The sequence below is a fragment of the Musa acuminata genome, chromosome BXJ1-5, assembly GCF_036884655.1.
Source record: "Musa acuminata AAA Group cultivar baxijiao chromosome BXJ1-5, Cavendish_Baxijiao_AAA, whole genome shotgun sequence".
Taxonomy (NCBI): Eukaryota; Viridiplantae; Streptophyta; class Magnoliopsida; order Zingiberales; family Musaceae; genus Musa; species Musa acuminata.
The window spans coordinates 5,277,254-5,289,995 of NC_088331.1; the positions used below are offsets into that span (position 1 = coordinate 5,277,254).

The 12,742-nt window shown below is 38.7% G+C and overlaps 2 protein-coding genes across 5 annotated transcripts; both read left to right on the plus strand.

The window, feature by feature from the left end:
* Window positions 1–2,053: 2,053 nt before the first annotated feature.
* LOC135673266 (A-agglutinin anchorage subunit-like) lies at window positions 2,054–6,582 on the plus strand. 3 transcript variants are annotated; one of them, XM_065182113.1, is made up of 9 exons: window positions 2,054–2,257; window positions 2,408–2,500; window positions 3,705–3,836; window positions 3,917–4,195; window positions 4,360–4,394; window positions 4,473–4,562; window positions 4,691–4,835; window positions 4,937–5,535; window positions 5,618–6,582. In XM_065182113.1, the coding sequence occupies exons 1-9, from the start codon at window positions 2,167–2,169 to the stop codon at window positions 5,819–5,821; spliced, it is 1,668 nt and encodes a 555-aa protein (XP_065038185.1). In that variant the 5' UTR covers window positions 2,054–2,166; the 3' UTR covers window positions 5,822–6,582. The 3 variants fall into 3 exon arrangements, with proteins under 3 accessions (XP_065038185.1, XP_065038186.1, XP_065038187.1); XM_065182114.1 differs by lacking the exon at window positions 2,408–2,500; XM_065182115.1 differs by lacking the exon at window positions 2,408–2,500 and having other exon boundaries at window positions 2,101–2,257; window positions 3,701–3,836.
* Window positions 6,583–7,230: 648 nt separating this feature from the next.
* LOC135673267 (uncharacterized) lies at window positions 7,231–11,482 on the plus strand. Of its 2 annotated transcripts, none has more exons than XM_065182116.1 (2): window positions 7,231–8,125; window positions 11,076–11,482. In XM_065182116.1, exon 1 carries the CDS (start codon window positions 7,349–7,351, stop codon window positions 8,117–8,119), a length of 771 nt encoding a protein of 256 aa, XP_065038188.1. In that variant the 5' UTR covers window positions 7,231–7,348; the 3' UTR covers window positions 8,120–8,125; window positions 11,076–11,482. The 2 variants fall into 2 exon arrangements, with proteins under 2 accessions (XP_065038188.1, XP_065038189.1); XM_065182117.1 differs by having other exon boundaries at window positions 11,122–11,482.
* The last annotated feature ends 1,260 nt before the right edge of the window (window positions 11,483–12,742 follow it).

Consider the following 12,742-nt stretch of genomic DNA (forward strand, 5'->3'; position numbering starts at 1 on the left):
ATAAGACAGATACAGTGAAGACACTCCTTAAATTACTACATGATCTTCCTCTCTACGTACACCACGTGATTTTGAAGAGGCTGACTCTTCTTATTGTCTACATGTCTCAAACTGGGTTATCAACTAGGGAGAAGAGGGAGAGAGGAGAATAGAATGTGATAGCCAAAAATGGTCTAATATATGCTTATTTGATTCTCTTCTATTTATGGAGGTCCTTGTCAACTTAATTTTAATGGATCTTATCCTATTGAGTATTGAATCTCAATTCAACTACCCAAGACTCTTAGATTAGTATATCTCTACCCATTAATATCTCATTAGCTCTTATTGAATCATATCCATAAGATCCAATAATTCGGGAGCTTACTGAATATCTACTAAGATAGGGGCTCGAACAAATATCTTATATTTGAACTTCTACTCGCCGCAATACTTATCATATGTGTGTGACCCTCTATGCCCAATATCGAGTTGACTGTGAGTCATACTTGTTAGAACTCCTTCTAACTCAATAAATTATTATATTTCATAATAATTCACTCGACTCATCGACTACGGACATACTAAGCCACTACGCCGTAGTCCCTTGATGATATAAGGAAATCATATCCATTAGACCTATCTGTCCTTAGTTACCGTGTATCTGTAGTCCTTCATCTATCTAATATCTCAGAAACCGTATATCGGGTATGATGCTATCAGGCTCATATAGAATCTACTCGAGTCTCGCTCTAATCAGATTCTTTCGGAGAACTTTTTCTCTCTTAATCCGAACGACCATAGCTAGGGGTTTGCCTGAGCAAGAATACATAAGATATTCCTCTCATGACATTTAGAGCAGATGATCCTCTATTGACACTTAATTGCCCTCGTAAAATTGGCTACCACTCCTGATAACCGACTGTGTTAGATTTGGAACCTCCAGACCTATAAGTCTGGTATAAAAAAGTGGAGTACTTGTACAAAACATCCTTGGTGTCTCAAATTTAAAAACTAGACACATAACTGGGACCACAGAATCACTATCTAACAATGAGATATCATTAACCATCCAGCATTCCGTGAGTATATTAATCAATGGACTTATTCTCCAATAAGCACCTGCATTATATCCTTGATGTCCCTACACAAACAGCTATGAGACCAATCACCTCAATTATATAGATGGGTATACAGCATATCCATCTATCTGGCTATCTCAATATCTCTCTTGAGTAATCTATGACTGAGATTATTTAAGGTCTGTATTTAACATTTAACGGTAAATCGATCTCATTATTGTGATCTTATCACGATCCAATTCTCATTGCATAGATCCATGAACATCATAATATATATATGTAAGAAAATATTAATAATAATAATAAGTAAAAATACTATTTATATGTGTTATCATATTGGCTCGGAAGACATGCATACATTAATTATTTTTTTAATATTTTCCTACTTATAATACAAGAATATTATGAATATTTAATTTTTTTATGTTTCTATATTTTATATAGTTTTAATTGAGAAGGATGTTACTAATTGAAGAAACATAGTAATAATATCGAAAAAGAGGAATATATATATATATATATATATATATATATTTGTTCTTTTAATTTTTGAAATAGCATATTCCCCTCCAAATATTAATATTACACACATATCATTCCACGTATGTCTTCTCGTAAACTTGGGCTAACTAATCATAGCTATCATTGCACATGAGAAAAATCAAAATTCTATATATCTATTACTTGACTCCTCATTTTTTAATGTTTCTAATAGATATTAATTTTAATCAAAGTTTCAACATCATTGTGCCAACAATGGTCTCTACATGTATATATATCCCAAACATAAATACAAAAATCAGTAATTTTGGCGGGTTGTACAAGTAATTTAGTTCAGTAAACTCATAAAAGCAAATATGTTATTTATAGCTTTAAAAGGATATATATGTAAAAGTCTCTTATTAAAAGTGGGGAGCTAACTATTTATGGATCTTTACCCTCTACCTATATATGTCGAAACGTTATTCCAAACGAACGCGTTTCGCGTTCCGCGTCGCCCCTCTTCGTCGCAGTCCCATCTCTCCTCCCCACCACCACCGTCCACCCCCCCTTGTCTTCGCTCGATCTGGGAGTTCTCGCGAGGCGATTGGGTTTCGGAGAAATCATGGAGACGCTCTCCCTGATCGACGTCTCGTCGGAGGACGACCTCCTTACGTCCCCCCATTGCGGTGATCCCAACGATCAGAGCTCTTCAGGTACCCGTCGGTTTTTCTATTGAGGTTATCCTCGTGCTTCTTTTCCTTATTTCATAGAGAGAGATGTATTTGTTTGGTCGAATGTGCTAGGGTTTGCTCTGCATGCAGTTGCCGGTCGATGTCTTAATCTGCTTTGTCAAATATTTGCAGATGGATCAATGTGTTTGTTCTTGACGTTTGATTGCTTTAGAATCGTAAGGAATGCATCTTGCGTGCTCGAATTTCCGTTCACAGCTGTCTTAGGTATACTCAGTCAATCTGGCTTGATGTTCATAGGGTTGCTTGTTGTTGGTTTAATCTGAATATTATAATTGCTAGTACAAGAACGATTCTGTGGAGTTGGATGGTATTGGTTTATGAAGGAAAAAAATATAGAATATGTTGGAATGAGTGATTTTTAGTCACAGCATGTTTCTGAATTAGGCAAATCTTATTTAAGGCGGTTTAATGTGCCAGACTTACTTAGGTCAATACGGAGTGTTGTTATTGTTGTTGTTGTTGTCGTCAATGCACAAGACCACCAATCTGGGGTCCAGAATGGATCAATGTACCCAACCATACCCCTGAAAAAGAGAAATTGTTTTCATGAACTTGATTTCTAGCCATCCAGGTCGCAAGCGAGCAACCATGCTGTGACATCAAGGGTTGGTTTAAATGAAAGATAATCAATTACCTGTGATCGATTCCATTTTATTTCTGTGGATCCCTCTTCCCTTTGAACGCATGTGTAAATGGTAGCTGTCAGAGTAGGACATAGCTTCATTAATAAAAGGTGCTTCAGGTTGAACTTCAACTTAGTGTTTTTTTTTTTGGTGACCTGTTTATATACTGTCTATGGTTTAGAAATGTAATATAATTATGGAATTGGAACATAGCCATAAGCTATGTTACTATTTCTTTTGCCATCTCCCCTATTTGAAAACCTATGTAGCACAGGATTCTGTTAAATTACTTTTATAACAAACCAAATTATCTTTTTCCTGTAATCATAAATAATTTGATTATTTTTATGCAGAAATTCTAAGGTATACATTGACGCACCCAACACAATGATTAGAAACTTAACTACTCTCGTCCAGTCTGATTCTTTTGAATGAGGCATTTTGTACTAGCTATAGATAAGATGAATATTGTGGTGATTGTTGATAATGGCCAAAGAAATCTCAATTTTTGAGTTACATATGCCCAATTTGGATTTCAGAGATCTAAAATGTTTCAAAACTCTATTTGGAGTACATCTGTGTCTTTTTTTACATCGACCCTATTTTCCTGCATGGTAGTTTAACATGTTCCTGATGTTTATGATTATATCTTTTTCCATGTGGAGTTTCATCGGTTTTTCAAACATATATCTATGATTCACTCATCTTTACCATATATCTTTGTTCGTATATTCCTTTCTGGAAACCACATTGAGAATAAGTGTTGCTTGTTGGTTCTGAGGAAGGTGAGAGTCAAGTTAAAACATTCAAGCAGATGGAACAAGCAATCCAGGAGGCAGAGCTAAAACAATTAAAATCTGGCAAACTCCGCTTACGGAAAAGTTTAGATTGGGATAGAGACTTTTTTACAAGTGAAGGTATGGACTTTGTTATTCCAAGACTTGCATATGTTGAACTGGAATTTATAAGCTTACCAGATCTTATTTCTTATTCACAGGAGTTCTGAATCATGAAGAACTGGCCACTTTAAACAGCACATTCAAGAAGACTGAAGCATATTCACTTCCTACAATTCTGGAAGATGCAAGGAGAAAAGCAGAGTCAAACTCAACTTTAGATAATGATAGCTGGGCTCTGGAAAATCTTGAAGTAGATTTGTTCGAAAATGTAGGAGCTTGCAAACAGAAGGCTCTTGTTAACGGTGAAAAGGCATTGAGCTTGCTACATTCCAGCAAGAAAAACAATCCAGTGAAGGAAGATGAACAGCCCCATGGATGTAAGGACGTTCAACTTGTTAAAACTTTGAAACACTAGGATTCACCTTTGTATGGTGGTTGAAGTTAGCTGTAGGAAATCATACTTCGTTTCCATCTTAGTGTCGTTTCACTGTTTTTGGTGTTATTGCTATTATTCTAAATGAGTCATTATACTGTTTTGCAGCATCAGTGAAATTTGAACCATTTTCTCACATTAAGGTATGCTTTTATTAACAATCATCTTGCTGTTTTGTATCATTGATGTACATAAATTTTCAAGAACTTGTGTTATGTCAGAACAAGTCTCACATGCCATCGGAAAGACAAGGTGTTAACCGCCATCTCCATAAGCATAATTCTGGAGGGGCCACTGTTGTTACAAATGTGGTATGAACATACTATATATTCATTTACTTTGGCTCTAAAATTCTTTCACATAAGTTTCTAATCTTATTATTATACAAAGAAATCGAAACATTTGTTGACTAAATTTTCCATTTAATACTTTAACAAAGGCTGCTGATAGAACTACTCGTTCAAAGGCTCTGTCAAAGCCAACAAGAGTTTTGTCTGGGGCAACTATGCCATCAATGCCAGCAAAGACGAGATTTTTTCCTGAAAACACCCAAATAAGAATTAGTAATACGAAAGATAAACCAGGTATATTTTCAAAATAATTTCTCAGGCATCTTTAGTCAACACAATTGAGTATATATATTCTGCTTTGGAACTCAGTTCTTATTTAGGTGGGGATTTGGCAGGCAATGTGTTAATGCATAAATCTAGTATCGTCTCAAAAAAAATAAATGAAGGCCCTTCCAGTGGCAATTCTAAGTCCTTCCAATCATCAAAATCTACTTTGAAGTTGGTCAGCAATTCATCCGACAAAGAAAAATCTCCTTTGAAGATGACAGGGATGACAAGCACATCTAGAACTATCAGTTGCCCTTCTTCATCTGGATCAATCACTAAGAAGGCATCTACCAGGACAGGCGGAATAACTATCCGCAGAAATGCAAGTGATCCTGCAATATTCCCAAACTCTGCTGTCAACTTATCTTCAAGTACTTCTCCAAGTAGTTCCTTTGACAGTGTTGCTGCAGGATCATCATCGCCAACCCTTTTTGCTACTGAAGTCAGTTCATCATCCCCATTGTTGGAAGGCACTGATAATGACAAAGTTTGCTCACCAAGTCTTAAATCATGTCAAAATTTCAAATATGGTGGAAACCAACTATGCAGACTGCGTAGTACTGGAAGTTCTTCGTATGATGAACTAACATCTGAAGCATCAAGAAGGAATCATCCAAGAAGCTTCACTAATAAGAGCTCCGAAGCAAAATGCTATGGATCTTCAGCAGTATGTGCTTAATCATACTCTCCTGTAGTTCCTTTCATTACTTTTATTTGTCTCTAACTTGGACTATATATTGGATTTGCAGAAGAAAACACTAACCTCACAGACTTGCAACAAGCAGCCCAATTTCCCGAAAGCTACCATTGGAACCTCTAAGACTGATTCAGTGAACAAAGGAAAACCCAGTAAGATACAAGATACCACACTTGCTACTCAGAACAAGACCATCACTTCTGATTCTCGGCAAACTCAATCTACTGCTCGTAAGTACAGAATCCTGATCTCTTAAACAACTACCAAAGCATGTTGAGTAGAATGACTTTACTGGCATGTCAGAAGCAGTCTGAATTATGCCCCACTGGCTGTGGATTTCTGCCTTTTGAAAAATGATACCAATCAAGGTTTTTGAAGTAGCAAAAGAAGTCATCAGTAAAGCTCTAAAATCAAGTGCAAAGAGGCAAGGTAGTGATCTGCATCCGAAGCATACAGTAAATGTTCCTGAGAAAGTTGAAGCAATGAATTTGATCGGCAAAGTTCCGACATAATTAGGAAACACTTTGATTGATGGAAGCAATGCTTTCTTTCTTCTTTGGGTGAATGGTCACATATAATCAGGAAAATTATCACTGGGATTCACCTGCCATGAACATGGGAGAACGAAATCATTCTTCCTGCAGAATGAACAGATAGCCTGAGCAAATAGTTCACCTAATAGCAATAGGGAAAGAAACAGGAGAAAAGTACTCCTGTTTTTAACTTTCGATGAGAAAAAATTGGGTCTTGAACATTCAGCATTTTCAGAATCATCTGTCATACTGTTCACTGATCTAAGCTGAAGGTTTCATCATGTTCTGGAAAAAATAAGGGAGATTTTTTGCAGTGCATGTGTATTATATCTACCTTGTGCTGACCAAATTTCTTTGTCAAAGTGAAAGAATAGATTCATGTATTAGTTACTTGACAACTATAGCTTTGACACTAAATTAACTATAAACGAAAGAGTTGTGGCACTTAATTACAAGAAAATAAAATAGTCAACAGCTTTTGCCAGTAGTGATGTTTGACATAAGGCTTTTTTTTCCTCCGGTTAATTCACATTATACTATAAAGCTTTGTTTTCATCTTTTAAGTTCTAATGTTTAAAAACTGACTTGCTCTTAATTAGCTCAAATAATGTATATATTATGACTTCCTGTATAATATACATCTTCCATTTTTCTTTTTACTTGATGTTAATGTCTTAGATATGCTAAGAAACATGATACTAAATATATCAAGTTGTGAGTTAATTATAAATTATCCCTTGTAATTAGTTATCTTTCGCATATTGATCCCTATACTGAAAGACAGAAATGTTTCGTTGGAGCAACGGGTAAAACATTCCCTTAAGTATAGGGATCTGTAGCTTTGAAAGTATAGGGAGAAGGATGCTAAAAACATCTAATTATAAGGGTTAATATGTAATTAGCCGTTAAGTTATTGATAAAGAATACTTTAGTATGATCAATAAACAAAATCACGTTACCTCACCAAATTAGATCCAAGAACCCAACCCAACAAAAGATGGGCCTCGGACCGGTCGCCACAATGGAGCCTCGAACGAGTTAATTGGACCGGAATGCAACATTTCCGCAAAATGGACCGGTACCGGTCCAAGGAAACCGCTCATTGAAGAACCGGCCTTTCTTTGTAAGGGCTGGAAGTTTGATCTCCCCCAACGAGGCGGTCCGAAGAAGGCAACGAGGCGGTCTGAAGAAGAAGGCAACGAGGCAAAGCGGGGCGAAACCCCACCTACCGGAGCTTACGGATCGCCGTGATGGCCAAAGAGTTCTCCGTTCCGCCGGTGGTTTTCCCCTCCTCCGCCGGGAACCCTAACGTCCCCCAGCAGCGCCGTGCGCCTGGGGCGGCGCCTTTCCAGCCGCCGCGGCCCTCGAACCCGGGCCCCGCCAACCCGAGCCTCCCCTTCATGTCCTTCGACGTCGGATCCGCCCCGGCCTCGTCCTCCTTCTCAGCCCCCGTATTTGCTCCCGCCGCCGGCGAGGGCTTCTCCGTCTCCGGCTCTTTCGATGACGAGCCGCCCCTCCTTGAGGAGCTGGGCATCAATACCCGACAGATCTGGCGCAAGACCATCTCGATCTTGAATCCCTTCCGCGTGAACCCTGATCTCCACGAGGACGCCGACCTCTCCGGCCCCTTCCTCTTCCTCATGGCATTCGGGCTCTTCCAGCTTCTGGCCGGAAAGTTCCACTTCGGTATCATCTTGGGTTGGGTTACCGTCGCGGCATTCTTTCTCTACATCGTCTTCAATATGCTCGCGGGGCGGAACGGGAACTTGGATTTGTACCGGTGCTTGAGCCTGATTGGATACTGTATGCTGCCGATGGTGATCTTCTCGGCGCTGTCGCTCTTTGTGCCCCATGGTGGCGTTGTGATCTTTCTGATGGCAGCGGTATTCGTGTTGTGGTCGGCGAGAGTGTGCACGGCGCTTCTGGTGGAATTGGCATCCTGCGGGGATGAGCACCGTGGTCTCATAGCCTACGCTTGCTGGCTCGTTTACATGCTCTTTTCTCTGCTAATTTTGTTCTAATTCTTGGTGAGAGTTCTCAGCTTTGTGGTTTCTTACTATAGCTTCTAACTTGATATAACCTTGCCTTTCAATCTCCAATTTGGTTGTGAAGATATTTGATTGATTGTTGGTTATTGTTTGTTCATTAGTTACTTTCGGTTAGCTAATTGGATACATGAAGGATGTTCTTCTTTCCATGTATGTTAACATTTTTGCAACTGTGAGGTTAAGACCTAAGTTTCCTTAAACTAAATATAATATGGGAATTGCAACTTTATCTTAATATATATTAGAAAGATTTCCTTTTGTCACTATTGTTCTTGCTTATCCATTTAAGTTTGTGAATGACTTTCTTAATTGGGGTTTGAAAGTATATGTTTAGAACCACTGCACTAGTAAATGAATCAGCCATTGAAATTTTTATGATGAATTATATATGTCGAGAAGCAATTCATCGTCACATCAGATTCATGTCCTTAGTTTGGTTTCTGCTAGGAAATAAACTGTTTTACGTAGAAATATAATCTGGCATATATGAGTCACATGAGTTCAAATTATGATTTCGAAGATGGTCTTGTAAGATTTTCCAGAGTGTAGCTTTTTTTGTCAAATTGTTTGGATGATATGTATGATAAATTACATCTTTTGTACAAGTCATCTAGCAGATAAGTACTGCTTTAAGTGTCTAGATTAAGTCAACGGTTGAGCACTTCATCTGATCTTTCATGGGAAAGGTTATACACGAGAGACAAAAATTGTTCGTACAATGCAAGAGGGTAGCCTAGGTAGGATTGATCTTCTAACTCACACTACACTGAGCGATATCATTTTATAGTATTCTGTTTCAGCGTAACACTATTTTATGGTCGTTTGCCTGTTGAGGTAGCAGTTTGATAGTAATTATGCTTGTGAAAATAAAAATCTGAACCCAATGATAGTCTTGTGCTATGGAACCACATCAACTCTTCTGGTTAGATCTCCTCTATGATCATTTACTTGATTAAATATAACAATTATGATGCATCAAATTTTATGGTAGTCTCTTGAAAGAGTAGTCATTGTGGTTTCCTTTTTGTTGTTGATTCTAAGGTCATCTTAGTTTTTTTATATCTGATCAGCTCTTTAAACCCTCTGAAGATTACAAAAAGTGTCTTAACCTGGTACCACAGTCCATCCAGGATATGTGATCCTCGGGACCAATGTCTTGCACTATGTTATCATGGTTGGCATGGTGCTTCATCTAGAATTTTCTCCTTTTGCAGCCATAATATCAACCTCCACGGCTTTTAAATTTGAGCATCCTGGAGCGCTACCTACTCCTGGAACAGTGTGTTCATCTTATGATTCTTAATTCTCTCCAATAAGCACCTGTTCTTATCTTCAGTTATCTGGGTCTGTGATAGCTCTAGATTTTATGGTAGTCTGGGTCATCATGGAGCACTATCTGGGTCTGTGATATCTGGGTCTCAGGTCATCACCCCATTGGTCAGGACTAAATTCCTCAGAGACAATATAGGATAAGTGTTGTGACCCACATGAGAGTAGGTTTTGGTTGTAAAATATCTTGTGTTAGAAGCCTTCAATTTTTGTATCTTTTCCTCTAGAGTAAAGTGCAAAGGGAAAACACATTTGTGAAGCAAGTCAATGACACATTGGGAAGAACAATTAGAGAGCTCAATGCCAAGGACATCAACATGTCTAAGTGATTGTCAAACTGCCAAACCAGAGAACCATTTCTTCTTGGCACATGGACTAATGTTTGGCTTCTCATCATTTTCCTGGTAAGGAGGAAGCTTTTTTTTTTTCTTTTCCTTTCTGTAGTAGGAGACAACGGTGAGAAGGGAGTAAGAGAGTTGACGTTGGGTACCTAGATGCAGTTGATCTCCAAATTCTGCTTCAATTGCCATTTATGTTGATGTCGAGTGACAGCCATGTGACTGTTTCTGTTGGTTCTATTTGATGGACCTGAGTAGAATAATCAATTCCAAAAATTCTGCATGTTTGATTGTTGAAATTCAACGTTCAAACATGGGGCTCTGCAGCTTCCATTTATTGTAAAGATGAAGGGTAGTCCATTCAATTTATCTCTTAGTGGATTAGAGTTTTTTGCCTCGTGAATTAAACTGGAATGTGGTCTAAATATTTTTTCCTTTGGTGACCCAAATATGAATAGAAATACAAAGTGCTTGGTTAAGGTTATTTAATGCATCAAAGAAACAAAGAACATCAATTTTATCAGGCTGCCTCTTGTTGTTCCACTTTTTGTACCTGAAAATATCTTGAGGTATCCTTTTTGTACTTATTTTCTTCTTCTACTTTTGTCTACTGCTGAGACAGCATCCTTTAAGATATTTTCCAGCCTTTGATCTGTATGAACACAATCATTTCCATTCATACAGATTATTCATTCTAATACTAGTGTCAGCCTTTGATCTGTATGAAGTTATAATCTCGGAGTTCGGACATTGTATCATGGCATTATCTTGAGATTATGTTGGGTGCAAGAATCCTCTTCCACATGGAGCTCCCACATCATACATATTCATCTTCCATTAAATTGACATTGAATTTGTTGCTTCTTTGTTGGGCTTTCCGTTATGCGTGTTGCAAATGTAATGCAGTTGCATGCATCTATGCGTAGTATCAGCAAGCATTTGCATGATAGTCACACAACCAGGTGAAGAGTGGGACTTAATTTCTCAGTCTGCATTGCTTGTTAAAGGAATATTGTTCTCTGTACTGGCCTGTCTTTGGCCCTGTTGGTCTCTATTGTTTTTCCCCTTTTTATTTGCTTAAAAAGGTACAGATTTTTTCTGCCTTTAAATCTCATTCCTCTTCAACATATTTAGAACCACGTCATCAAATGGTTATATGATTTTGGCTAGTATTTCTTTATTACAACAGAATCACTCATAACTTGATTTTCATTCCTCGAATGTTTTGGTGCGTGTGAGCTGAATCAGTGTTCATTCTACAGCATCTCATTATGCTAATTTACTCGGCTACAATTTGATGTCAAGCAGTGGCAGGGGATCAAAACAGCTACATCTTCCATGCCATTTTTGTAGTTGAAGAAGGAATTGAGAAATGTCTACCAGGTCTGGCTAGTTAGTGTACTCAGATTGATTTGCTCGACTCAGATGGGTGAAAGGTGAGCAATTTTTACAACTTTCTACTGTGGAATCTTGCATCATCAATTTCGACATTGTTAGCTACCAAATCAGGACTAATAGATCGCTTAGCATGCAAATGTCGCTAACTCTTGTTTGTTAGTTGTTCCGTGGACATCTCGAAGCTTGCTTATGTTGGTTACCTGTTGCTCTGATATCATGGCACGGGATACTGTGCTTTCCATTATAACATGTTCATCAATTCTTCTGCTCATCTTGTGGACTTCCTACTGATGTGCGTGTGCAATTTTGATATTTCCCATCTATTGGCATTATATTGTCGCATGCAAAAGTTCTTTATTTTCCTGCTCAAAATTATGATGCACGAAGCGGGACCCCGTTGTCCTTCTACGTTAGAAGGGGGGGGGGAAGAGACACGCGTCCTCTTTGCATACTTGACACTTGTGACCGGCCGCTGCGGTCTACGTGGATGCCGTTGATTGGCTGATTTGACGTGTATCGTTCTCGCAATGAAATTGTTCTGTCTACACGTTTTGCATTTTTGTTTGCCACGGACGCAAGCGACGAACCCACACAGGGATGTCATGTGGGGCCTGGTGTTCCTCCAATCGCATGGCAGGTAGGTGGCATAGTAATAGGAGAGTTTTCGTCCTAGATCTTCATGCCTCCAAGAAGAGAGCGATTTCGAACCGTGCCGAGCTCCCTCGTCTCGGGTGGAGGGGCGAAGATTGTCCCATCGATCTGTGCTCCATCGTCACCCCCTCCTCGACTTCCTGTTCCCTCCTTCCTCGGCTCCTCGCTTTCGAGTAAACCACCTAAGCGATGGTGGTGCGGGCCGCCGTGGTCCTGCCGCTTCTCTTCTTCCGCCTGCTCTCCGCCTTCTACTGGCCGGTCTCTTCCGACCAGGGTACTCTTGCATTGTTGTTTCTTGTTTGGTTCGTGATGGGTGATTTTGGTGGATCGTGATTCTTGATTTGAAGCGTCAAATGTGGTGATTTTATTTGTTTGCTACTGCAATTAACTTAGATTGGTAATTCTGACATCAATGGTTTCTATCATCTTCTTAGCATCTAGTTTTTAGATTTAAAATTTTATATTAAAATTATATAATTATAAAAGTGAAATATCTAATTCTATTTATCATAATGTTATTGATTTTATCGACATAAGTATAAAATTAATTGATAAAAAATAATTTTAAAATTTCAATTGATGATGACAGACGACATCAGCGGTGGTGGACGATGGTGTCGTTAGGGGTCGTTGGTGGTTGTTGTGGATAAGGAGAGTAGAGTGACGAGAGGTAAGGGTCGCTCTACATCTGTATCAACGTCTAGGTAATTACCGAGTTGTGAAAGGATCACTCGACATTTACATCAATGTCGATGCAAATGCAGATGACAAAAGGGCCACTCAACAACTACATGATCTATTTTCCTGTGATCAATACAAAATCCACCATGATCTCCTCCTTGGCGAGGGAGGTGAAACCTCAATATCTTTCTCCTTTTTA

Excerpts from the sequence above, each read along its gene's own strand:
- LOC135673266 (XM_065182113.1), top strand. The coding sequence starts at position 2,167 with ATGGAGACGCTCTCCCTGATCGACGTCTCGTCGGAGGACGACCTCCTT. Across the intron at positions 2,258-2,407 it reads CAACGATCAGAGCTCTTCAG|ATGGATCAATGTGTTTGTTC; the intron begins GTACCCGTCGGT and ends AAATATTTGCAG. Across the intron at positions 2,501-3,704 it reads TCCGTTCACAGCTGTCTTAG|GTGAGAGTCAAGTTAAAACA; the intron begins GTATACTCAGTC and ends GTTCTGAGGAAG.
- LOC135673267 (XM_065182116.1), top strand. The coding sequence starts at position 7,349 with ATGGCCAAAGAGTTCTCCGTTCCGCCGGTGGTTTTCCCCTCCTCCGCC.